Genomic DNA, 27,628 nt, shown 5'->3' with positions numbered 1-27,628 from the left:
ATGCTTAATACACATACATGCATATACTTCGAGTCAGGCATGAATACCGACATCCTCACAGGCGCGGATACAAGATTTGGCTTAGGGGGGGGCCATTTTGAGAAAATCATATATTTTTGCACAGAAAATAAGGTAAAAAAAATTTTACTCAATTTAGTAATGTGAGAGCCAGGGTTTTAGGGGGGGGGGCATTGCCCCTATGGCCCCCCCCTTGTATCCGCGCCTGCATCCTCACCACTCGTTACATTATTAAAGTCTGAAGTCTGACCGGGTGCCACCTTACCTTATTCTTTCGATACGATCTACGGGAAAATTCTGGCCATTATCTAACAAATAATTATATCTGCGGTTGCCTGCCGCGACCCTATATAATATGTATACAAAGGTGGACACACCCACATATTGTTCCGACTAAGTAAATAATTAATGATGCCGACTATACTAAGGACAGAGTTTCCATGGCGCTGGCACCGCTCCAAAGCCCTCAATTTCGGATAAATGCTACATTGAAATAGTATGAAACTACTTAATTTATACCCTGATTAATGCGAACATTCATTTTATTTAAAGCTAGAATACTGGTGCATTGCTTTGTTGCTTAGCTAATTTCTGCCAAACCCAACGCCAACGCCAAGAGTTGCAATCTCGACTCATTAATCAGCACCATCGACAGAAATTACTGACTTTGCTTCTATATGACTCAATTGATAGTAGAATGGCGACGTGTCAATAATATTCGTAGAAATGCCGGAGCTAATTTAGCTTTCCTTTTTGACCCGTCTAGGAAGTTGAGCAGCATCAGTTGCTTTTGAAAAACCAATCCCTTTGGACTGCAAAATGCGGACTCCGGTCTTCTATAGGATGCAATCAGGAGAAAACTAAAATGAGGTGAGGTCTCATGTCTTTCGCTGAGGCCGCGCATTTTATATGTAACCTACAGAAATTACTGACTACTTCTACACGGTATTTTTTTTTAACTCCTTTAATTTTAAAGATGTATTTCTGAGCTTTTTCTGTAGAGTTTAGGTGACACAGCTCAGTTAAGAAAGCACATCAAATATTTTTTGTATATTCTCATTTCTTTATTAATTTAGATTTCTTTTCCTTTTGTAAGAATTCGATATGTTTTCTACGTATTTGTATGATTTGATGTACATATTTTTTAATCAAATTTCTATAAAGAAAAGTAGCTACTGTATGTAATTGCATGATTTCTATAGTAATCTAAATTGTATTTTTTTTAATGCATGTTAATTATAAGATGTAATGTTTTGAAAAGATGTGTCCCGCCGAGTTTCTTGCCGGTCCATATTGGCATACTCTCCTCCATTTGAGGGGGGATTTAAATCTTCTCGGGTCAGAGGTGTAGGGTTAGAACTGGTGTAGCTTTATTTGACGTTCATTATAGCATTGTATAATACCTACTTGAATAATAAACTTTCTTTATCTTATCTTTATATAATTAACTTGATTTAGGAGAAAATAGATTTTTTTTAACCTAATAATAAGTCCTCAGTGAACGTGTACAATTTCCTTATCCATAAACTAAAATTGTCAAAAAAAAATTTTTGAACATCGGACCTGCTCATAAAATTTTACGAGAATTGGTTGAGCTGACCTGTAGAGCAGAACACCCGGACATAGGTACAAAAGTTTTTCCCAAGCTGAAATAGAGACAGATGAAATGCAGCCAGGTAATGGTCTACTACACTTGTAATTATAGGTACAGTCAGCATCAATAGTAACGGACGAAACAACGCGCCAAAAGTATCTGATATTCCTGATAACTTTTCCAATTATAGATAAATCTTTGATATTTACGTTCAAAAGTATATCTTTTACAGTCTTAATTGTTCTACATATAGAACCATCACTTTTTGTTCAGCTGTTACAGAATGAATGAGAGATACTTTAGATACCTTGTGCGATCCGTTACTTTTGATGTTGACTGTACTTACTACTTAGTTGATGAAGTGCAGTGCGATGAAAGATAGTTAAAGTTTAAGTACTAAAGTCTAATGAAGTAATGTTACAGTAAATATGTAGTTGAAGCTCTTTCTCTAAAGTCTAATGCGTAAAACTCGGTTGTTTAATGCGTAGGTACTAAATGTATGTAAACCTAATTTAATGTAGTGATACTAATAGTTCTTACCTTGTGGTCACAAGCAGCGACTGATTTCGGTAACGGTATAACGGTATGGTAGCGGTATAAAATTACGATACCGATACATTATACCGGTTAGGCCGCGCGGCTTCGATATAAAGGTATCACTACTGTTTTAAAATAACGGTATCGGTATTTTTTCCGGTATATACCTTAACTGATATTATGGCCAAACTGATAGTATTAAATAAAATCAAAAGGGCTTACGGGCTTCCACTTACATAGTCAGCTTTATTCAATAGGAACCAAGTTGACGCTAGGCGCGGGCGGCTTGGCTACTACACGCCTAAGCTGATAGGGTACCTTTATGAAATCGGTTAAGGTACCCGAAAAAATAACGGTACTGTTATTTTTCCGGTTAATGGTCCGGATTAAACCGGTATGCCGTCATACCGATATAATGGTATCGTTATTTTTCAGTTATGCAGTCCCTGGTCACAAGTAAGCACAAAGAACTGTACGGTGATGAAACTATACAAATAGGTGAAATAGGTAATATAGGTAAGTGCTTAAATAATAAAGCTCACAGGAATTCGAGTGCGTGACTATACTACACCTTAATTACGCGTAAATATACGCGCTGTAGTAGTTGGTCTAATACAATTAGTGATAATGATACGCGTAGGTACCTACAATAATGAACTGCCTAATGCTCTTACCTGATTAGATCGTCAACTGTAACCTTATTACTGTAATAACATTTGCACAAACATGAATTTGACAAGCAATTGAAACGTAGGTCGAGTCGAGGCTTCATTTACATGTTGAAGTAACGAACCGTACTCAAAGGCAAGCAGCTTATTGGAGGTAGAAATATTACTCGAATTGTTTGTGAAACTCTGAGCTCCCTACTAATTCCACGATTTTACTGTAACTAATCGCAGTCATGTGCGATAGTATATTCCACAACAAAGCGCGCAAAAACTTTAGTGTCCGATCGAAACCGGATGTTTTTTCGAAACCGAAGGTTCGATTTTTCTCTAGTTTCGGCCGAACCGAACCTTCGGCCAAAACATGATGAAAATCTTTATGCCGAAATCTGCCACCTTTGCATTTAGCCGCAGCTGAATCCAGATAACGAGTAGTAAACAATCAATATATATATAAACAGATTGATTGAACGTATTCGAATGTAAGTATATACTTACCTATAGCTCTTTATCCTGAGGGTCGCGGCACGTGCCAAACGCGGCCTTGAACGTCCTTTATTATATGTACCTACCTATAACTGGGCTGTGCGTGGGCTGAACATTCACAATGCTTCTCAAAAACTTCCCAATCGACCAGTGTAATATGATCTCTGAGCGCACTTGGGTTTAGCGAATTTCAGTACCAATATATACTAGGTTGTGCTCACAGGCGGGTACAAAACAGAGCTTACTAATGTATAACAATTTGTGAATAGACGGGATCCTGCCCTATAGCGCGCAGTCCCGTCCCTACACACCCCCGCCGAGCCTCTGTCGCAGCACGCATGCGCGTCTTTGACAGCCAGACCGTGCCAACACGTCCTGATTATTTCCCTGCCTTTTATCCAACTCACATCTTAAACTAAACATGCGACTCAGAACCACATGAGTCATGATGGTGGCTAGCATCGGTCCTATCAATCCGACAAATGGTATGAGTGTTTATGTATAAAATTGCTTGCGTTTAAATGAAAGTGTCGTGCAAGTGTTGTTGTTGTCCGTAGTGGAAGCGACGGCGTATATAAGTGCTGTAGCGGCGTTCGCTGCTGTTGTGCTGGTGGTGCTGCTGTTTCTGGGGAGACGGTGGTGCCACGGAGCGGTCTTCGCGAGAAAGGGCTGCCACGGGGTCCTCGCCGTCAACGCGGGACCCGACGCGCCCTGCCTCACTCTCGATAATGCTCACGGTATTCCTAAAACTTAAAGATAAACTAAAACACAGTAAACATAGTTCATCGATTTTGTTATGAATATTTGATTGAGTTTGTTCAACGCTAGCGAAGGTCTGTGAAGCCGTCATAGCATTTTTTAGTGTTGTAGAGTCAAGGGCGCAGAACGCTAGGTTCCATGCTAAGTAAGGACAACATTAATGTTCGTTATCTGCTCTTTTTAGCTCTTAATCTTTACTGTCGGGTGCGTTTGTTGCAAGGTTGGTTTATTCTTAGTTGGAGGTTCTTTTGTCTATGATTTTTCACTATAATCTGGTACCTACTTTTAATTATAGTAGGTAATTACATGATGCCTAAACACGCACCTCCATTCCATGTCTCTAATATTTCATAATTGTTACCCACCTGATTAGAGTATTAAAGCATTCAATTAAATTAAACTTTGTTCAATTTATAACAATAATATGTTCATACAATAAAAAATATAAATGTGTTCATATTAATCAGTGTATGAACCTAGCTGTAACTTATTTATTTGGAGTAAATAAACATATTTAATTAAAATATTTAAGTTTAGATACCCTTGAAAGGTGAAGTGCTTTGTACATTGGCACAAGCTCCTTTATATGCTATTTAAGGGATTTATAAACAAAAGTTTGATATTGTTCTCCAGTAAATTTTGGATCAATATTACTTCTAAGGATAAATCGATTAAATTAAGAATCAAATCCGTCCCAAACGTCCATCCCAAACTTTTGCTTTAAACGCATCCGAATTATCGCTAAAGACTTAGACTTAGTTTATAAGTAGTTGTTATATATATAGCTAGATTACATATAGTATAATTGAGTAGTACTGCGTATATATCCATTGACGTTGTACGTACGTCTGTGTTGTTATAGATACTTTGTCGAAACCGATCCATTATCCCGACCGAATATTTGCGTTCGAGGCGTCCGACGACGACGAAGAGCAGCGCTTGCGCATACTGCAGGTGAGATATTTTAAAGCGCCCACATGGGCTGAAATTAAGCCCCAAATTCTCTATGGACTCATGATATTATTTTGTTAAAGACAGGTTATACATTTATTTTATGTTTTTGGTGGTAAATTTTCGCACACATCATTTTTGTGTGTGGAACATAAGCTTGTCTCATTCGATGTGTGTGCTCGTTAGCACGTGCAGTTATGTTATAGTAGGCAAGCTATAATACGTACGTAATAGTAGGCGTGACTAAAGAGCACAGCAACTGTACAATTTAACACTAAACGCTTTATGTCATAAACTCAAACCTCTCTCAAACGCCAAGATCCCGGGCGGAAGGGAGCTAATGTAAACCTTACTCGAAAGTGTGAAGGTTACTTTGACAGCGTCCGCCATAAAACCTGTAGGTGTCCTTGGCGCTATGAACACGACTAGCAAAGAGCATATAATCACTCTAGTAACGACGACTTTAGGTGTTCTTGGTGTTCAAAAGGTAAAGAGCTTCAATTTTGGAACGCCTATAACATATGACAATGATGTGGCACTATACAAAAAACAGGTGCCAAAGAGAATAATCCGTGGCCATAGAAATTACGATGCTTAATTTCGGCCCCGTGTGTGGTACGCTTAAATCATGCACATATAATGGACCAACTTTGTAGTGCAATATTCCTTATTTATCCCATTTATATTTGTGTGCACCTGCAATAATATTTTGCTAAACGAAGCGCGCAAAAATAGCCAAGATGCATTCAGGTTAAATCGAATCACGAATGTCGGATAGCTTCGAAAACTGACGATATGAATTAGATTAAGTGTGATTTTCGTAAATTACCCGATATTTGGGAGTGATCAGGAAATTACTCAAATACCTACTGTATACGGCATGCCTCTATGGCATAACAATAGTTATTTGTACAACAAGAGAGCAAAGTTTGATATTTCTGCGAGTGCTTGTTTTGAGTCCCGTGCAAGCGAAAGATTCTATAATAATCTTGAGCTAAATTAGAATCTTGAGCGTAGTTAATTAGATGAAAAGTAAATGAGATGTAAATAACTTTGATCTCGTGTAGTACACAAAAATTTTCACGTCAGTCAGCCATCAAAAAATACAACCTGAAAAAATGTAATCCGTCTTCATCACTATTTCACTCATGTTTTCTGAAGGTATTCTAACAATTAACTTTAATTACCGCAATAAAACAAAACGAAAGAAATTTCAATAAAATGATACGAAAATAATGAATTAACAAACATCAATTGACTGAACTAACGGCAAATTTAGACTTTAAAATACCTTCGTGTATATTAGAACGTATTGATTTAAAAAAAAAGCATTGCAGATTTTTGAGATCCGTTTTTCCCGACCTACATCTACAGTGGCGCCAACTGGCGACTGGCGAGCACACAAACGGTAGCCCTAAATTCTTTTACTCCTTATTTCACACCCCTGATAAGACAAAGAGAGTCAGAAGAAACGTTTTTGTTTTAGCCAAGGGCACGACTTATGTTGCTAATACTGTTTCTATATCAGAAATCAGAAATCGTTTATTGCGAGCCATGGTACAGTCAGCGTCAAATACTTTGTAGCAACCAAAGTAGCCAAATAGTTCGGTACACCATATATTTAGTATGGTGTACCGAACTATTTGGCCACTTTGACTGCTACAAAGTATTTGACGCTGACTGTACATAGTTATTACATTTAAATTATAGAAACACATGGCACCCAGAAAAGGGTATTGCAAGTATTCTTATAGCTAGCTAGGACTAAAGTTATATCAAAGGAAAGAGCTGTAACGTGATCTTTTACAACGGCGACCGAGTTGTTAAGATTTTTTCCCTGTTCCTTATTTTCATTTCATCAAGAGATTGATGATGGTGTCCATTTCATGTACTATAGTTTAACTTAACCATGACCTCTCCTTATGACAGCTTCCTTCAAGATACAAATAAATAATCATTCTGAAATTAAGTTAATGTTTTGACCCTAAGTAGGTATAGAGAGTTATGGACACGACATAGATATTGATTTTTGAAAATAGCCGTCAGTTTTCACTAAAGTTAGCACTAGCTTCTACTATCAGCCCGATTCCAATATTAAGATACGTCAAATATTTTACGTATCTTACTATTCGTCTCGTTCGAATCGGGCCGTATATATTAAAACAGCCTGCTACGTCTCGTAGCGCGTCTACGGCGTAGCTACTGTAGACCTCTACAGCCTCTACCAGGTTCACAGTTACTAGTAAAGTTTGTCATAAAAGAAAAACTTAGTCTGTTTTTTATTATGATTTTTTTCTTGCGAAAATGTACGTTGTACTTTATGGTAAAAAAATAGTGAAAGTAGCAACTTGAAAACGTGTAAAAAGTTCGCAATAATAACTGTGGTTTCATACTGAAGCTGTGCAAGTATACTCGTAGTTTCGCAATCAAGCAAGAGTCGACCCCGTTTCGTTCCAGACGGTGTCAACATCGGCCATTTATATTTAAACTGGCGAATCCTGCGATTGCGGCAATTCGCGACTGTCGCAACACTCTGCTTACAATCGCGATCGGGTTAAATTTAGTTCAACTCGCTCTTCAAATTGAAATGAAAAGAAATCAATCCAATTTCATTACATTAATTCTACGGACTCCACTCACGTGTTTTTAGCCACTCGCTTTTATTTTAGTGCTTGAGAAAGGAGACCTAGGCTCTCCGAAACGTCTCGCGCGAGTGACTAAAAACACGTGCGCGGAATCCGTTGAATTAATTTAATGTTAGTAAGACTCACGACAGTTTAAATTCAATTCAATTTCAATTATTTATTTAATTCTTTTTTTTATATATACTACGACGGTGGCAAATAAGCATAGTTACCGTAGCCTATGAACGCCTGCAACTCCAGAGGTGTAACATGCGCGTTGCCGACCCTGAAAATTCGAATCTGGGCGATCTATAAAATCCATATAGTGTTAGTAGTACAACAAAAATCTTAAAATTAATTAAGGTTAGTGACATACTACAATTACAAATAATTTAATAGATACGTGACACATCAAGATAACACAACACATATAGTACAATAAATTACAAAATATATCAACGTAGGCAATCTAGATGCACCATTTAATAAAATGAAACGAAAATTTTAAAATAATTTATTTGAAACAATACAATCTTAAAATTAACAGATGATTAACATGTGACAGAACTTGTTTCCGTAAAACTAAACTTATACATAAGAAATAGAAATTCAAGAAGAAGATACAGAGGATATTTGAAACGATATGACAAGCTTTTATTTATTTTACAGTACATATGGTGCTACTTTACCGCACTAGTGAGAAAATTAGCATATTACATTACTGTGTCGAAAATTTAAAGGGCCATATGTACTGTAAATCGTTGTACGATACATGTCCGAATAAGTAATTCGCAACTCGTGTCGATTTAAAACACTCCCTTCGGTCGTGTTTTAATTTATCGCCACTCGTTTCGAATTTCCTATTTTTCGCACTTGTATCGTAATGTACTATTTCAACACACTTGCTGAAAAGACATTTTTATTCCACCGATGTTTTGGCTCATAATCCTAGATATTAAACACGCGTGCTTTTTCATTATATTATCAGACTGAGTTAAGAAGATAACTGATTGATAATAATATGCATGGAAACGGAGCCTTTTTAATTTTGTCGAGTATAACATTTTGTTTTAAACCAACTATTAGGTTTTAAATGTTAGTTCAAAGAAGTTTTATGACACCAAATATAATTTATAGATTAAATTATCTCGTAAATTACATTAATAAATAAACATAACATTTTATCCACTTGATCTCCATCCGTCGAATAGAAATACGAAAATATTACCTTTTTACTTTTTTTTAATTGGCTGTTTGTCGATTTCGTTCGCGCCGTTGCCTTGCGCGCGCAATAGAATCGTGCGTAAAAAAATAACGCGCCAGCCATTTTCCGTATTTGTCATAAAATTGGAATAGTTTTGCATGTTTTTAGATTATATATTGACGAAAATGTCATTTTCAAACATTGAAAATGAAGAGACGCTGCTAGTAATATGTACTAATAGAGGCAAGAGCCGAAAACGATAGCCTTTTCCCATCAAAACCGGATAGAAAATAATTGGCGGCATATTTAGTAACGTGATATTTAGTCCCAGCACGATTTAGAGCAATTATTCGATGTTAAAACTGTAAGCCACCATTCTTATTAAAATTGTACTTTTACTGTTTTGACAAAAAAAAAACAATTTATAAGTTTTGTTTTTCCCTCGCAAGTGTGTTGAAAAACGTCCTATGAAACGCGTGTGTATTGGTCATTATTTCATTACCCACATCGGCTTTCTTATTGCGCGCTCGCTTACAGCTCGCACGCTCAATATCGCCTCGTGTGTAATGACCAACTTAGCACACTTGTATCATAATGTACTATTATACATGTAAGTAAATTGTCATTAAAATTTGCAGACAATTTTTCGACCAATTGAGCTGAAATTAGGCATATTGACAATGTACAAGTACCTAATTTATAATCTGAAATATATGTATATCATACACTAAAATAAAAAGTGACCAAGTCCACCGGTGGCCGAGGCGGGAATCGAACCCGCGTACCTAATATTAATCTAATGATGAAGGCCGAAGATGACCATAGAAAATAGGTGATAAAACAGCCAAACCTAATTCAAAGTCAGTGGGTTTGTTAGAATCGTCTCGTATGAATCTGGGTACAGTCTGGGATGAGAAAGCTTACATAAAAACTATTTTTTTGTCAAAAATCCTTAATATCCAATTGAAACATAGAGATAATGTAATGTGATTTGTAGTTTCATTAGTCATTACATATTTTAGGAAGCATGCAATAGAATTATTTACTTGTCATAGAATAGTTTTAGGTACCTTGTTATTTTTTATTAATCCCTTTTCATGGTTATTTTTTAATAATTCCTAGTTTGAAAAATATTAGTGCCAATAATGTAGGTTTATCATTATCGTAAATGAGTATCACTTTATCATAACATGGTATCATCCTCATAACCTAGCCACGCACGATGTAATAAAATTGTGGTTTAGTAGGTAATAACATTTTAAGAGATTGATAATGTCATAAAGTCAGACCAAGATAAGTTGGCAGCGATTTTGACAGCCAAAACAATGCAGGTTGTGCAGGTAATTTTAAACGTCAAACTTCTATGAAATTATGAAGTTTACTTAACACTTGCACATGCTCTTTGTTATCCATAACTTAGACACCAACTTACATGGTAAGTTATCGTTAGAGTCAGACCAAGGTAACTCTGCATGTTATTTGAAATGACAGTGTGACAATGTCTGTGAGTGCACCTACTTATTCTTTCTGGTTTAGCTCATTAGTTGACTGATAGAGAATGCCTTAAGGCATTAAGTCCGCCATTAGTACCTTCATGTATTGTGCAATAACGATTAAATAAATAAATGACATATTTGTATGAAAACATCACGTTTTATAATGACACTCTCTCACTTTGATCTGATCGATTCGTTGCAAAGTTAGCTTAGTCGGACTTAAGTATGGGACAAAGTAGTGTCATGGTGATGAATCATAAAAGTATGAATTTCATCCCTATCCCCTATTTTACCTTCTAAAAGCTGGTTTACTTTACCAGTGCACAATATGCAATTTTAAGGCATATTGTGCACTGGTAAAGTAAACCGTAAAGTAAAAGTTTTAATGACTTACGTAAACAAAAACATGTCAGAGTTATAAATATAGGAACTGAATGAATACACCCATTCCATTTGTGCCAATGGCAACCAAGAAAAAAATTGTTCCAATCATGCATAATTTGATCTGTGTTCTATCAATGTTTAATCCAAGACGTTACATTTTAATTCGCACAAACTGGGGTTGCCATACGTCATAATTTCCCCTGACTTGTCAGGATATTGGGGGAACTTGGCGAGTGTCGATATTATTATTTTTCTACTCGTCGATTGTAATGGTTGAATTAAGATTTCGTACACATATATACCAACTATATTTGCGTACTTTTCATATAGGTATGGGCTCCTTTGTATACGCTCGCTGTAGTCAAGTTTCAGTTGACTACAGCGTATCGAAATGAATCTTATGTTGAGTGGGAGCCCATACATAAAAAGTACGCAATTATAGTTTGTTATTCGAAATCTTAATTCAACCATTACAGTCGATGAGTAGAAAAAATATTATTTTATATGCAACCAAGTCGAAATCGAAACGGGTGTGAAATCACGTTTGACACATTTGTTTTGGCTTCTGACAGCGAATCTGATTTGTGTACGCTCACTGTAATTGGATTGCCCTTGGCCGTCGTGTCGAGTAAATAGTTAATGACGCCTGACATGTTCGACATTTTGACTTGTGTCACGGGTATTTGTACACCTACCCACGTCTGAAATAACATACGGTGAGTTATTATTAAGTAACGTTTTCATTTCTCATGTTCTAAAAGTGAGTCGTTGTTGTTCTAAAAAGTGTGCAGAAAATGATACATGTCTACCCTAGAGCATTGTACTTTCTAAGTACTTTTTTTTCTTTTTTTTTTACGATAAACAATTAAAATGTTGATTTCAAATGGATTTGTTATACAATTTCCACTTTGATAATAAATTCCCCATTCCATAAATAACGATATTTTAACCTAAATATAATACTAATACTACTGAAGTTTATATTTAGCCGTGTTTTTTAAAAGTACATGTAATTAACTTTCTTCGTATTCGAAATCAAAAGTTGAGTGTTTAATTTGGGTGAAAGGCACTATTTCAGTCTTGGGATATTGCTCTCACTGTGTTTAATTTAGTATTAGCGTTTAATATAGCACATGTAAGGTACCTACTCCTCAAACTAGCCAACATTTGTTCAGCGACTTTTAAAAATAACTTGTGCTTACCTACTTACCTACCTTAAATACAATAAATAATAATTGTTTTCCGCTTACTGCTCCTAGACTAGCTACTTTAGATTAAAACATATTATTATTAAGGTAGGGCACTCAAGGTCTATTAACACATTGCTTATAATTACATTATTTTTTGTATAAGACTGTTTGTTGCCTAAATAAATTAAAAAAAAAACCTATAAACAAATGTCAAAAATAGAGCAGGATCAGTCTATACTGATCGAGACGCTATCGTCGACATACCTTTTATCAATTTCTACAAACCTACTCAAAATTAAGCGAATAGAGTTACATGTTTACTATCTGCATCTTGCGACACGCATTAGGTAGGTATATACAACAAAATATGGTCCTAAGCAAATTACTAAGTAGTCTAGTATTATCTATAGTTAACAGCACGTGGAAGGACACGTAGTGCTTAGTCAACCAAATACACTTAGTGCAAAACACCACCGGCCGGTTGACGACCGGTTTGGCCTAGTGGATAGTGACCCTGCCTACGAAGCCGGTGGTCCCGGGTTCAAATCCTGGTAAGGGCATTCATTCGTGTGATGAGCATGGATATTTGCTCCTGAGTCATGGGTGTTTTCTATGTATTTAAGTATATATATTATATATATATCGTTGCCTAAGTACCCTCAACACAAGCCTTATTGAGCTTACTGTGGGGCTTAGTCAATTTGTGTAATAATGTCCTATAATATTTATTAATTTAAAACGGTGAGGGCAGTGCCCATAACCTAGAAATTAATATTCCACCTTGAGGTAGTAAAGGGACTATTTTAAGTCCTATTTTTTATCATCGCTAAAATTGGAACTATAAAATAACCCCACTAGACGAGACTTTTCTACAAATCAATACTAAGACGCGTAAAGAGATGACAAAATATTGTGGCCAGAAAACTAACAGTGAATCCAACAGCTACTAAATTATCGGTGACAGTATTTAGCACCGCTATACGCATTTTATTTAGTGTCTGTCTCGATGCCTTTACTATTATTACAGTACATATGGTGCTTCTTTACCGCACTAGTGCGAAAATTAGCATATTACGTTACTGTGTCGAACATTTAAAGGGCCATATGTACTGTAAAACGTTGTACGATACATGTGCGAATAGGTAATTCGCAACTCGTGTCGATTTAAAACACTCCCTTTGGTCGTGTTTTAATTTATCGCCACTCGTTTTGAATTTCCTATTTTTCGCACTTGTATCGTAATGTACTATTTTACTTCTACTAAGTGAACTTGTCTGACCAACCTTACCTACAAAATTTGTAATCCAACTCTTCCAAACAGGATAAAGAAAAAGTGGGATGCCACTACGAAGAGAAGAACGAGAACGCAGCACCAATAAAAACAGGAGTGGAGGTGGAGTTGGTCGAGACGGCGCTACGAGAGAGCACCCTGCGAGAGACAAGGATAGACGATGTGGTGCCGCGGAGGGCCGAGTACATCCACACGCTTGAGGCTCAGAGCAGCGTGGACAGTGACGTCATCGTTCATAATGTAAGTATATAGCTATTGGTTGAGACGGAGCTACTGTAGACCCTGCGGGAGACAAGGATAGAGGATGTGGCGCCGCGGAGGGCCGAGTACATCCACACGCTTGAGGCTCATAGCAGCGTGATCAGTGCAGTGCCGGATTAAGATATTTTGATGCCCTAAGCATTTCTAGACCATGGTGCCCCCTCATCAAGATTACATTGAATTTTCTTAGTAAATTGAGTGACGTTTATTGCCGCATTACTGCTGAGATTAGATTTTTCAAACGCAGTAATGTTCCAACAGTAGGTAAGTGCTTCTCATAAGTCCGGAGGCCAAGTCAACTAATATCCAAGTGTAAGCGAAGACGTAAGACAGGCCGTACTCCGCACAGGGTTTTGCAACCTCTAGAGCTTTCTTGCGAAGCTCATTCGTGTGAGGGCAAAGGCCTTCAGTAGGGGCTTAGCCATTGGCCATTGGTTCTTGTCAGAATAAGAACCAATGGCCACAACTGTCGTAAATAGCAAATTATTGACCTGACGTTTCAAGGACGGCGTTGTCCCCATGGTCTCGGAGAAGACTGGGTAAAGTCGACATCATTATCTTGACGTTGGAGGTAATTTTAGAACTTAATTAAACGCGATTAAGTCCCGTTTTCTTAAATAATAATGTGTCACAAATAGGCCAATTGAATTAGATTTTTTCGAATTCGGTCCTAAAAATGCATGTAATCCGAGTTTGCTCCATCCCAGGAGCTGTGCATAAATGTTTCCTCTTTTTCAGTTTTTTTTGCTTGTAAATCGAAAACGGTACGTCCGTTGGAAAAATTGTTCTAATTATGATTAAAATTGATATCTGAGGTACCGAAATGTAATGTTCTTGCAATAAAATTTATTGATTGATTGAAGATATCTTAATATGTATTCGTAGTAAATTGTAAAAAAAAGATCGACATTTTTTCTCTTGGTAAAATCATGTAATAATCCGAAAACGCCTTACCACAGTGTCTGAACCACCAAGTGCTATGGTTTGGCAATCCAAAGGAAAAACATATCTCCTAGGGATCCCAAAAAGTATGCACACCTCTTGGGATGGAGCAAACTCGGATTACACGCATTTAAGACCAAATGAAAATATTAAAACAATTTCCAGTTTGCTGGGAATTAATTCCTCAATACGCTATTTTTCGATCTAATTTGATTGGCCTAAATCGTGAAAGTTTAAATCAGTGTTTTTAAAAGCAAAGGCTGAGCTTTCCATAAGGCTGAACGCGCGGAGCGTTCGATCGGCGCTTACGGATAGGCCAAAGGTCGAGCTGGAAGAAAGCCAGCCTTGAATTTGACCAACGGCGAGGTGTGAATGGCTGGACGTCCGGAGCGTCCGATCGCGGCGCGTTATCATACAATACAACCAATGGGGAAGTGTGAGCAAGGCAAAAGGCCCTGCTGCGAGAGAGGACTTGGATTTGGATCCATGGCCAAGTGAAAGTGAGGCAGTTTGCATAAAGTAGAAGGTCTAGGTCGCATAAGACTTAACACCGAACTGCAAAAGAGTGGCTTGAAATCGAACCTATGTAATCACGGTTCTCCTACTGCTCGGCCTTTGGCTTAACTTGAAAGCGCAACTTGATAAGATACTTTTGGTTTTCGGCCTTCGCGGGGCCCTTTGTAACACTTTGACAATTAGGCCGCAGGATCGCGTCTCTGCAGAAACTCGGCCTGGCCGACACATCTGGCGTGCAAGAGAGCAAAATTGGTAATCTACGTCGACAAAATCGGTTGGCCACAAGCCCGACGGTAAGATTTTTTGGCCATGAGCTTTGAGGGCCTCCGCGTAAGGTTGGATGGAGATGTGCTTACGTGTCCTCACTCTCTTACGACCCTTCGTTATTAGATCAAAAAGTTTCGTGTACATAAGTACTACACTACGACTGCGATGCTGATGCAGCCTATGCGTTTTTTTTCCTACGATTTTGGTGCCCCCCTAGACGTGGTGCCCTAAGCAAGTGCTTATTTTGCTTAATGGTTAATCCGGCACTGGATCAGTGGCGTCATCGTTCATAATGTAAGTACATAGATGTTGGTCAAGACAGCGCTATGAAAGCACCCTGCAAGGGACAAGGATTAAGGTCCGACCGAGATCTCGGTCTCGGTCTCGGTCTCGGCATTCTCGGCCAAAAATCGAGCCGAGATCTCGGTCTCGGTTCTCGGCCAAAATTGGCCGAGATTCCTGCCGAGACCGAGACTAGGCAATGAGCTAGCCATTGGTGAATTTGAATTCACCGCCCACGAGCGTCCGTTTCTAAGCCACCCGTTGGTTGCATCGCCCGGTTGGTTTTGGTGATTGTGATTGGTTTCGTACCTACATTTTAGGCCAATTACTTATCAAATACTACCTGATGGAATCGGACAGGCGCGGTTGCAAGTAATGACTTGTTCATTTGGTTCTTTTCGTTTTGAGGTTGTTGTTAATGCGGAAGAGTTAATAAATGAGTGTATATTGTTATCGAGATGTAACTTGATGTGAGTGGAAGATGACACTGGATATTTTGATACTTAATATATTTGTGTTTACGGGAAAAAGCATAGCAGTAGATACAATACGATACCGGTGGCGGATTACTGTTGTGGAAAAATTAGACATAATTTCGTGCGAACTTTGCGGATGCTATTCAATACAATTTTGACGAAACTCGCGGTGTGGTTGTTGGGTCATAGGTTGGTTTTCATTTGATGTGGCTCATGTGGCCAGCGAACAACTTTTTAGTAAGGCTGGCCAGTTAACGGACCGTAACGCTGAAAAATTACCTTTTTTGGGTTATAATATAGAACTGTTTCATTTTAATCATTGTTATTGTACCTCTTTTTGTGCACATCCGTACTTAAAAACCCGGCCAAGTGCGTGTCGGACCACGCATAATGCAAGGTTCCCTACCTTCATACAACACAAAAAGCCGTACAAGCAAAAGAGCGTATGTTGGTGGCACTTACGTCGCGTCGTTTTAATCAGAAGATCAGATGACTAAGCTTTTATTATTTAAATATTTTCCGATTTGTTGCTCTCCCGGTTAAAAAGTTAGAGGGGAGGGGACACACTATTTTTGGCTTTCGGAGTGATTATTTCCAAAGTATTTAATCAAAAAACGTTTTAGCAATGTTGTTATTTTTAAAGACCTATCTAATTATGTACCACATGTTACTTTTATTTGAATTTTTACTAGTTACATGTATGGAGTGCCCGCTTGAATTTTTTTTTCTAAAGTACGAAGTAGCGATTCACATAATACACCTACGTTCCAAATTCGTAATAAAATATATCATATAGTTCTCGAGTAAAATGACATACGAACAAACAGACGGACGTGACGAAACTATAAGGGTTTCGTTTTTACGGAAGCCCAAAAATACTATTTAATAGCGCTAAGAATTGATTATGATAACTTTTTTCTGATAAATCGTCGAATTTCGACTATTGAAACATTTTTAGTGCAAAATTCGTGTTTTTTCTTCTATTTTATAAATTCTCGGTCTCGGTCTCGGTCTCGGCCGAGAATGCCATTGAATCTCGGTCTCGGTCTCGTTCTCGGCCGAAACCCAAAAAGCGTTCTCGGTCGGACCTTAACAAGGATAGACGATGTGGTGCCGCGGAGGGCCGAGTACATCCACACGCTTGAGGCTCAGAGCAGCATGGTCAGTGACGTCAACGTACGTACGTATATTAATGAAAAATAATGTTTTTATAGGTTTTTGTTCGTCTTAGAGCTATCGAGTCACAGAGGTCAAACGCATGAAAAATTCGTGTTAGAGAGGTAATTAAACTACAAACGCATAAAGCACAGTCTTATTGTCTTTTTCGAGTTACCAATATTTGTTAATAAATAACTTCCAGATAAAACAGGTAGGTAGATAGGTGGTAAAACAATACGCCACTTGTTTCGATTTGTAGAGGTCAAATCTCATTTTTCGAGTTATAGAGATAAAAATTAGACTGGAATATCCAGTATTCCGGTCTAATTTGCCGTAAAGGGAATCGTTGTTTACTTCGTCTTAATGAGGTTAAATATTTCGAGTTATGGAGGTTTTGGGTTTTGAAGGGAAGATACTGGTTCGTATCGATGTTCGAGTACTTAGTTGGCGGGTTGGTCGGTTGGTATGAACGCTGTGTCTGGCATAAAATATGGGGGATTATAGTTACTGGTATGATGAAGTACGATGAAGGACAGTTTATGTTTTAAGTATGTATATTGGTAAAATATGTAATACTCGTTGCCCTGTATATGAGCAAGTAAGTCGAAAGTAAGTATTAATAAATGTACAGTGATTAAACCAATGTAAATTTTACGTCGTTTTATGGTATACAATGTGTGAGAAATAGTGGGAATCTGTTTAAGGGCTTATTCGCTATCATGTTCTGATTAGGAAAAATTTGAAGAAAATATTTTTTGACGCAAAAATATCACACTTTTTTCTTATCAGAACACTTTTTTAATACTACGTCGGTGGCAAACAAGCATATGACCCGCCTGATGATAGCCTATGTACGCCTGCAACTCCAGAGGAGTTACATGCGTGCTGCCTACCCTAACACTCCGCACCCTCGTTGAGCTCTGGCAACCTTACTCACCGGCAAGAACACAACACTTTGAGTGGGGTTTATTTGGCTGCGGTTTTCTGTAATCTCTGCTCTAGATCTGGAATGACATCCGATGTGCTGTGCCCTACCACACAAAGCGAGATGACATTCACAATGCCCGTACCTCTTTTGATAATGAATATGCCCTTAAAGGGATCCTCATTATTTTTGTTACACTCTGTATAACGGGGGTTTATTTGATTTGCATGCGTTTAATAGCTTCGCGTGGGAAGATAACAGGGCACGGGGTGGAGGTGTCCGTTCCAGTATTTAATAGCCCTATTAACCTGTTCCTTGACCTGGTGTCATTAAATGGGTTACACTAGGGTGTTTAAGCGTAAAGGACGTATTATTTTATTTACTTAATTCCTTTAAAATACCCGTTTCCGTTGGGTTCCGACTGTTTAAATCGATGATTCTCCTCGTGTCGCTTACCATACAAAATTATAGCTAAAGAAATTTGAATCTAGTTGTATTTTTAATTAGGTTGATTTTTATTTGTTTGAATATTTTACGAGACAAATGAAATGCTACTTTGTTTTTAATGAAGGTTGACAATGTTGACATGCCATCAAAACGGAGTGTACATCCTAATTACATTGTACATTGTACATTGGGTGGCACGAGGATAATAGTAAAAAATATATTTTTGTTCTGAAATTAAGCTAATTGTTAAAATGGAAATCTTATTCTGTCGGCATGAAGTGATTTATATCAGAGCCTTCTGACGGGAGAAAACGCGTTACGCTTCAAATAGCGGCATCTCATTCATAAGTTTCATGCTCACCCAAAACTTCTTTTTACATAATTTATGTTTTTGTGCAATAAAGTCTAAATCAATAAAGAGAGAGCCATATAAGTCTTGTCTGGCTCTAACTTACATATACTTACATATTATGACATCATTATATGTATATTCCGAAACTGTACAGCCACTGTCGCCGAAAACGATCAGCAGGTCATCTTATTTCTGCCTTACTTGCCCTCAGGACACGTCGCTTCTCTGTGGAGAAAGCAGCAGCCAAGAACGCGGCTCCGTGGAACTAACCTTGCTGTACGATGCTCCAGTCCGTAGCATGACGGTACACGTGCTTCAAGCGCGCGCGTTGCCGCAGCGCACGCCGCAACCGCTGCTGCAGAGTCAGGTCAGGGTTAAAATTTGGAGCATATCTTTCAGCTTTTGCTTCGCAATAGACCAGTGCCACCCCAGCTCATCCGCTCGTCGTCAACTATTCGTCAACCATTCATAACGATGGTTCGGCTTGGGCGACGATTATATAAATAAAAAGTTTAGGTTATAAGTCACGTTTGGTATAATTTTCAACTAAAGCAAATATGCAAAGCAAACTTCGGTCCCCCTTTTCATACCTTTAAGGGATGATTTTTTTGGGATTAAAACTATCCTGTGTCCTTTCCCGGGACTAAAAACGATAACGAACTTCGATTTATACGAAAACGATGCCAAACTTGGTCTAGTAGCTTAAATGATGTAGATGTCAAGATAAAGTTAAGGGCCTGCAAATGTACACCAAAAATGTTGGTGGCTCCAATCCTCGGGTCCCAAGGACCAATCCTGCCAAAGAAAATCTTCAGTTCACGAATCCTCTATTTCATCGGCTGCAACGCCGACTGCTTAACTTATGTCGTTTTAGCTAGGTATTTCCTCCCGATTGAAATTAAATGTTTCAAATTACAGAGAAGATAACACATAATCTCAAAAAAATAAAGTTATCTGACTATAAAGTCGTGGATTCATTTAGAGCGTCTTATCTTATTTAATTTGCGAATACTCGAGCAATAATATAAAAAAAACATAGATTATTTAGAATCCTCTGAGTGTTAGGTATTTAATTAGAAGGCCCATCGCTCGTGTGACCAATGTATTTTGATACGCGAGCTAAGTTCACCGGGGTTCATTTAGAGGTGACATGATGCGGCGCGCGGCGGGTGACGAAAGGTTAAATTTTAGGTTAAGTAATAAAGATAGTATAAGATAATAGTAGCTGTAAAAACTGGCAATTTGGAACATTTGCTTTCTCTACCCAGGTGGCAACCCATTGGCAACCATGATTTCATTATTTTTATTATTTTGAAGCCGTTATCTAATAAGAGTTGTTTTAGACTAGTTTCTTGTCACGGTCGTTTCGGCGGTACGAGCTTATACGCGCTTCACATTTCCCTACATTTGGTTTTTACGAGCTTACACGCGCGTTACTTTTCCTTAAATTTGGTCTATATAATAAAATGCTAGTGACCGCCCTAACACTGTCATTAATTTCTAATTCCTGTCCTAATGACCTCTGTGACGAATGTCAATGGACTTGGTGTCATCAACTTTCTAGGCACGAGTCATTACTTAATTTAATTATATTATGTATAGTATTACCGAAGCGCTGGTGGCCTAGCGGCAAACCCCGGTTCGTACCAATGAGTTTTTCGGAACTTATGTACGAAATATCATTTTATATTTACCAGTCGCTCTTCGGTGAAGGAAAACATCGTGAGGAAACCGGACTAATCCCAACAAGGCTTAGTTTTACCCTCTGGGTTGGAAGGTCAGATGGCAGTCGCTTTCGTAAAAACTAGTGCCTACGCCAAATCTTGGGATTAGTTGTCAAAGCGGACCCCAGGCTCCCTTGCTACGAAGAAAGCCACAACGCTAGGAAGAAATAAGTATTACCATTTTATTTTTAAATAGTAGGTACTTATAAAAAAGAATGAGTTACAGTTTAAAAATGTTATTTACAGGTTCGAATAGTCCTTCTGCCCTTGAAGAGGCAAAAGTTCAAATCAAAGATACGAAATGGCGAAAATCCTCAATATATGGAAAGCTTCGTTCTTCACAAAATCAACCCAGGTAAACAAAATACGAGTACCAGCAGTACCACTTTCGTAAGAATTAAGCGACAGGGCCGGCCGCGAAAATCGACAATCGATTTTATTTTTATCTGCCTCTCTATCACTCTTACATATTTGAGCGATAGAGAGGCAGATAATGAAATTTCGACTATCGATTTTCACGTCTACTTATCGCTTTAAACTCCCTTTTCGACAAAATTCATTCTTTGTATATAGGGTAACGGCGCCTATTAACGCGGGTATCAAAATCGACGTCTAACACCGCGGTGTTTACAAATACGCATTTTGCAAGCAAACAGATCTATTCTCTAAGAAATAAAGCACACACAAAACAAGCCCATTCATTGGTCTATCGTGCCCATTAGTGTGCATTTGTGTGAGTGTAACAAAAAACTCGCGATTCGTCAGTTTGTGCGACGGCGGCGCAAGAACCGGTTGTTCCATACAGACGCGTGACTCCACAGGTAAGTGCACTCCAATCTTACTTAGTGTTTTACGTAATAGTTATGGCAAATAAACTAGTGCAATGCCTTTTAAGAGGTTGTGTATTGTTTTCTACACGATTTTGAATTACTTTTAACTTAGTTTTTGACCGGGAAATACGTTTAAAATTGAAAATAAAATACAGCGGTGATAGGCGCCAATTACATCTGTGGTAAGTAATTCCGTGGTATGCCACGTTAATAGAAAAAGTGGTAGTTTTGTTATTTACTCTTTAGTTTTGGTACAAATTATCAATTTTATAATTTCTTTTATTTATTCCAATCTTGATCTATTCACGCTATTAAAGAGCTATTTCCGTGGTATGGAAAGTATTCAACTAACCCTTAATTTTTAACAAAAACTTCAGCACCGATTTCCTTGTTTCTATGGGAACCCTTAATCTGTCAACTTTTTTTTATTTTGAGTTAAAACCTAAAATTTACTTGCCAGTTATGTGATTTTGTCTTTACAAGAAGCTTGTAATATACGTGTTTGATTTGATTTGAAAAAACATCTGTGTTTTATTCCTTTTATGGGTCGGAATTAGGTTTAATTAAACTCCCAATTAAGCCTATTACCGATGGTATGATCAGATTACCCTCGGTAATAGAATGTATAGAAATCTATTACCGACCCAGAGAAATATCGAATGGATCGGTAATAGGCTCTTAAAGAGTTATCTATTACCGAGTGACTATTTAGTATTGTATTGAAATATCGCATTTAGGGTACCGCAAGTACAGATTTCGTTGATAAAATTTAGACTTCAGTTATCATTATCAGATTTAAATTCTTCTGTTTTCTGATTCAGTTATTACTCTGACAGACAAGGAAGGGTACCCAACTGCCGGACAATTCCGATTAGTTTTTTTTTTATATAATTTTATTTATACAGTAGTCCAAAATCTCAGACATGATTTTTTTTAGCTATAAGAATCAGCAATAAGAAAAGTACTGTGATTTGTTAGTTATAAACGGGTAAATTATAACACATAATATGTGAGAGACTTTATTTAACTTAATTACCTTATCAAAAATATTAGAAATAAAAAATTTCATGTTTTTATATATAGTCGAAATTTTATAATGTGGACGTTTACCATTTCACTGTGGTAAACTTTCACTCAGGTGGTAAACGTCCAGCTTATAAAATTTCGACTATAATTTACGCTGTGCCTTATGAGAAAATGTTACTTACTTGTTTTTTTTGTGCAGCTAATTATGTCAGTAAGACAAACTCTTATCAATCTTTATAGCATTTAAAAATTACTTTATTTAATAACAGGCAGGCCTATTTGTTATATACGTCCTTAGTAAAACTTTACTAACAATAATTTTTGTTGTTTTACATGTAAAACATTCAACTTATAACTTGTTATACAGGTACTCGTGGGTACTTGGTAAGTTAACTATTTAATAGTATTTGATTGTGCCAAAGTGTAATTATAATCTCTTCGAATATATCTCTTATTTTTAAACATACTCCTATAGTTTTATTTTTTATTTTTGTGTCATTATTAAACTTAATGACACAAAAATAATATACAGAACCCACGTCGTTATTATTGTTTTAACCCTCGGTATTAGGTTTCGAATTTTGAGTTTGGTTTCTGTTAACGAGTGCAGAAAAATCATGCCAATTGTACCCTCGGTAATGAAAGCTCAATTCGCCATAATAGAATCACAGCCTGTCCCTTGCCACGGTAATAGAAGATTTTGTCATTTTGGCTTCAAAAAATATTTTAATACATATAATAACCCAAAATGAATCCAAAAACGTGTGAAACGGAAAGTTCATTAAATGCTCTGATGAAAAAAAAAATTCCTGGCTGTTAGACAGCATTGATACCCTTAATTTTTGGATCTCTTTTGAAAAGTTCCTTAACTACCACGGTAATAGGTGCCTTTACCCTAACTTTTGGGGAGCCAAACGTAAAACTGTTGGGAACTCCTGCACTCTAGACTTTCATCGCACAATGACGCAGCGTGCCGTGCATGTGTGTCATTGTCATTATATGATTAAACTTCATCTTGTTTCATTTACCTATCATTAATCACGACACATTTCTTCCACAAAGCATTTTTGCTATATACCTGGAGTCCTAGAAGTATCACAGTGTATGAATTTACTAGACAAAAATAATTTAGGAATTACCCTACAACTTTGCCGCTTTTATCTGAATAAAAAATTAGTAAACTGAACAACTTTTTAATATATTCGCAGAGGACGTATACGGATTAGGACTTCGAATCCGCATTTACGGCTGCGAGCGCATGCGGCGGCAGCGCCTGCTGGGCGAGGCGGCCGTGTCCTTCGCGACACTTAACCTGGAGCTGGAGAACAGCCTGTGGCTGCAGCTGGCGCCGCGGCAGCAGCCTAGTCTTCAGGTACCTATTGTCTAACCTAAAAGAAGGTTCTCAAAGGATTAATGGCAAAAGAGTTGGGTAACTTCATTTATTCCGTCCCCTTCTCTCAAAGCCCTTATCTTTACATACCTACTATCGGTTGTTGTTCCTTTTATAATAAAAGTGAATTCAGCCATATAATACTCGTACAGCCAATATGGATAATTCCACGAGACTGTAACGTCAGAATTACCCATATAAGACTTCGTCCAACCGCAGTGGAAAGTGAGCGGAGCGCACCGTGCTACGCATGCGACACGCCAAGCATCTGCTGCGCTCACGCCCTGCTTTCATCGCCATCGCCTGTAACTGCAGTGTGACGAAGCGTATACCAAGTACAGTCAGCATCAATAGTAGCGGATGAAACAACGCGCCAAAAGTATCTGATATTCCGGATAACTTTTCCAAATATTGATAAATCTCGAAAATTTACATTCAAAAGTATATCTTTTACCGACTTAATGTTCTAAATATAGAACCATCACATTTTGTTATGCTGATTCAGAAGTATCTACCTTTTGAAACCTTGTTTGATCCGCTACTTTTGATGCTGACTGTACCAATATATTTTGTGATTTCGTGGAGTTTCACGCATGGTGGTGCCACGTGGTCTGCATGACGAAATGTTTCAACTGTTAATATTATTCACAGCTCCCGAAACTAGAACTGAACCTCTCCATGTCGATGTCCGGGGTTTTGGCTTCTCCATCTTCAATCACCACCACCACACCCACCGCCGGCGGTGAGGCCTGTAGCTTGGCACGCTCGGATTCCGCGTCTTCATGCTGCAGCGCCCGCTCCGCTCCGGAACTGCTGCTTGGACTGCAGTACAGTTCTATCACGGGACATTTGTCTGTCGAGGTGTGATTCTATCATCTTTCTAAATACATTCTATTGTGAGTGACGGGGAATGGGGACCTGGCTAGCCACATCCATTAGGCAAAATGTGGGCAAAATATACGGTCACTATGGCTGTTAAGTCCGTCCTAGGACACCAACTGCTGTTGCAGTCTTAAATAAACGTTTTTACAATGAGGTTAGGTTAGGTGACGATTAAAGACCTGTTGTTCTTTTCATGGAAAAAATGCTACCTACCTGTCCATTCGGACCCAACCAATCGGTTCCGTTTTGATGTGATGCTTAATCCTAACCCGAATTCTAAATGATATCAAACTTTGATAATGATAACGTACCTATTATTTGTTCCAACGTTGTTTTAATGTGGCGAAAAATAGAACATAATTCGAGCCACAAAATAGAGTTTACAGTATACATAAGCAAGATCCGCTGTGACAACCTCATTTAATCATTCTCTGTGCAGGTGATAAAAGGCACGCACTTCCGCAAGCTGTCCCCCAACAAGGCTCCAGACACGTATGTGAAGCTGAGCCTCATCAGCTCGCTGGGCATGGAGATGGGTCGCTGCAAGTCCACCACGCGCCGCGCGCAGTCTAACCCACTCTACAAGGAGCTCTTCATCTTCCAGGTACAGTTAGTTTTCGGTCCAGTAGGAAGTTCCACGTCAGTTTTTATTAAATTGAAGTCCAAAAGAATTGCAACTATTACGCACATTACCAGTATATGCTGTGTACGCAGGCTATGGCAAACTGTAACAGTGTGTAAGGTATATTTCTTATTACCCTTTTAATAAACATGACATAGTACCTACTACTTAGTCTAACAAATTCATTCATTTTGCTTTCCTTCAATTTCTAATGTTGATTCAATCTTAAACGCCTTAAAATTTATATGGCTGTGTTTTAGGTGGCCCTATTTCAACTAACAGAGGTGACCCTGATGGTATCCGTGTGGTGGCGACGCAGTGTGAAACGGAACGAGATGGTTGGCTGGTTCTCGCTGGGACACAGTCCCTCGGGTCGTGACGAGGAGCGCCATTGGCAGGAGCTCTGCGAGGGACACGGGGAACAAGTAAGTGACTCTTGGTGGTGATTGACAAATTACAATGAAGGACATACTTGTGAGGTGAGAGTCACCGATTTTGACTAGAGCTGACTTGATAGTTAGGTAAAGAGAACAGTGAAGCAGAACGAGGTAGTTGGATTTTTCTCCCTCCAAAAGACCTCTGGGATGTAATAGATATCCAAGAACGATAACTCCAAAATAACTTTGAGCGCGATGTGTCGTTCATGCTATATTCGTATAAGTTGTATAGTATGAACGATGTGTAACTTGTACGATACAACTATAAACGTATGCAAGTTATTTCAGTAAGTAGATTCTAAATCAATGAATCCTCAGGTCCAACGCTGGCACGTGCTGCTGGAGTCCTGACGCTCCCCGACCTAGCGCGCCGGCGCGCCGGCTTGAGAACTGACCTGACCTGGGCCTCCGCCCCTGACTCGGCCTCGCCGACTCGAGTGGACTCGCCGCCCGGCCCCACTCGCTTCTGTTCCAGATCTCCGGATCTTTTCGCGAGCAAGCTTTGTATTGACTGCACTGCAGATGCAGCTCACTTTTGCATTGGTGTGTCGATGGCACGAGTGTGTGACGCACGCACCTTTCTGACTGATTGAACGTTTTGATGTTACAAAGATTTTATGCATTTTGAAAATTCTATTAAGAATTTATGTGTTTTAAATAAACTCCAATATATATAGTATTGATAGCTTGAATTGTAGTTTTAATGCATTCAAAGGGAATTGTTATATTCTGAGTTCAGCTCTCTTAACAGCTTTTCCAAATATTACATAGCGTTTACTCATAAGTATCTTTGTCCCACTATATTTATATATAGAATATATATTTATATTTACACATGTTGCTCTTTAGAATCTATCATCAAATGATTGTTCGAATTTGTACGAAAAACTGTGGAAAATCTGTCTTTTATTAGCTTTCTGCCTACGATAAATATTTGCTTATAGATATTATATAAAAAACGAATTGCGTTGTCTATTACGTATATATACTTGTATTTTATCTTAAATTAATATGTTAACTCCTTAGAAAGGCTTTGTATTGTATTGATTTCGAGTTTGAATGTTGTAATGTAAACATAGAGTAAGAGATAATACTTTTGAAACAATTGTTTCTATGAATATTTTACTTGGATTCCAAAAAATAGTGTATTAAGTAGCATTTTATATGATGGCAAGACTCGCAGCGCACAATACTGGTGAGAGTAGGATACGTACATAACGAGATTATATATAGGTATATGAATACTTGTACACATTAAGTAATTCTCGTATATATTATATATTCTTTATTTGAAAACTGTCCTAAAAGACCTGTTCGCCCTCGGAATACCCAACTGGCGTGAAGTGGCGCAGGATAGGGCAGAGTGGCGCTCTCTTGTGTCAGAGGCCAAGATCCTGTTTGGGTCACTGAGCCAGTGAAGAGAGAGAGAGAGATTTGAAAACTGTTAGAAAACATACAAAATAGTGATAGAAAACCGTCAAAATTTTCAATAATATAGTTATTTATAAATACACAGTATATCTCGAAACCAAGTAGCTGTAAAAGTAAATTGGCAATTAATTAATATATGCAATTTAATCAGCCCGACCAGTACGTAAAGTATCGTATGCTTTTAAAGATAAAACGTAAAATAGGTTTTACAGTAAATAGTTCTCTGATTCTGCATCACTACAATACAGTTCTAGTAACGTTTGTTTCGTATTTTATAACATAATCTCAGGATAATTATAATAACCCAAGGTTGTATAAATATAAGGATATTATTATCACAAGCTCACTAACCATGAATAGTATTAAATAATTAATGTATACGCCATAATATTATGTTCACTTCTGTTCCTGCAGTACTTTGATTTTCAGGTACCTACTTAACGGTATTCTATGGTTAGAAT

At 37.9% G+C, this 27,628-nt stretch overlaps 1 protein-coding gene across 5 annotated transcripts; it reads left to right on the top strand.

The window, feature by feature from the left end:
• The first annotated feature begins 394 nt into the window (after positions 1-394).
• LOC133528249 (synaptotagmin-16) lies at positions 395-27,628 on the top strand. 5 transcript variants are annotated; one of them, XM_061865545.1, is made up of 12 exons: positions 395-888; positions 2,585-2,665; positions 3,858-4,037; positions 4,922-5,013; positions 13,230-13,439; positions 19,037-19,192; positions 20,796-20,904; positions 23,614-23,777; positions 24,447-24,656; positions 25,117-25,281; positions 25,560-25,724; positions 26,055-27,628. In XM_061865545.1, exons 2-12 carry the CDS (start codon positions 2,587-2,589, stop codon positions 26,085-26,087), a joined length of 1,563 nt encoding a protein of 520 aa, XP_061721529.1. In that variant the 5' UTR covers positions 395-888; positions 2,585-2,586; the 3' UTR covers positions 26,088-27,628. The 5 variants fall into 5 exon arrangements, with proteins under 5 accessions (XP_061721529.1, XP_061721530.1, XP_061721531.1 ...); XM_061865546.1 differs by lacking the exon at positions 395-888 and having other exon boundaries at positions 1,927-2,665; XM_061865547.1 differs by lacking the exons at positions 395-888; positions 2,585-2,665 and adding an exon at positions 3,215-3,785.

This window comes from Cydia pomonella, chromosome 19, assembly GCF_033807575.1.
Source record: "Cydia pomonella isolate Wapato2018A chromosome 19, ilCydPomo1, whole genome shotgun sequence".
Lineage (NCBI taxonomy): Eukaryota > Metazoa > Arthropoda > Insecta > Lepidoptera > Tortricidae > Cydia > Cydia pomonella.
Note: the sequence above shows the minus strand (reverse complement) of the source record. Positions and strands in the feature narration are given on the sequence as shown.

Bases quoted from the DNA above. Each gene is read 5' to 3' on its own strand.
- LOC133528249 (XM_061865545.1), top strand. From the start codon at position 2,587: ATGCAGTCCCTGGTCACAAGTAAGCACAAAGAACTGTACGGTGATGAA. The intron at 2,666-3,857 runs GTAAGTGCTTAA...TGTTGTCCGTAG, and splicing joins AGGTGAAATAGGTAATATAG to TGGAAGCGACGGCGTATATA. The intron at 4,038-4,921 runs GTATTCCTAAAA...GTGTTGTTATAG, and splicing joins CACTCTCGATAATGCTCACG to ATACTTTGTCGAAACCGATC.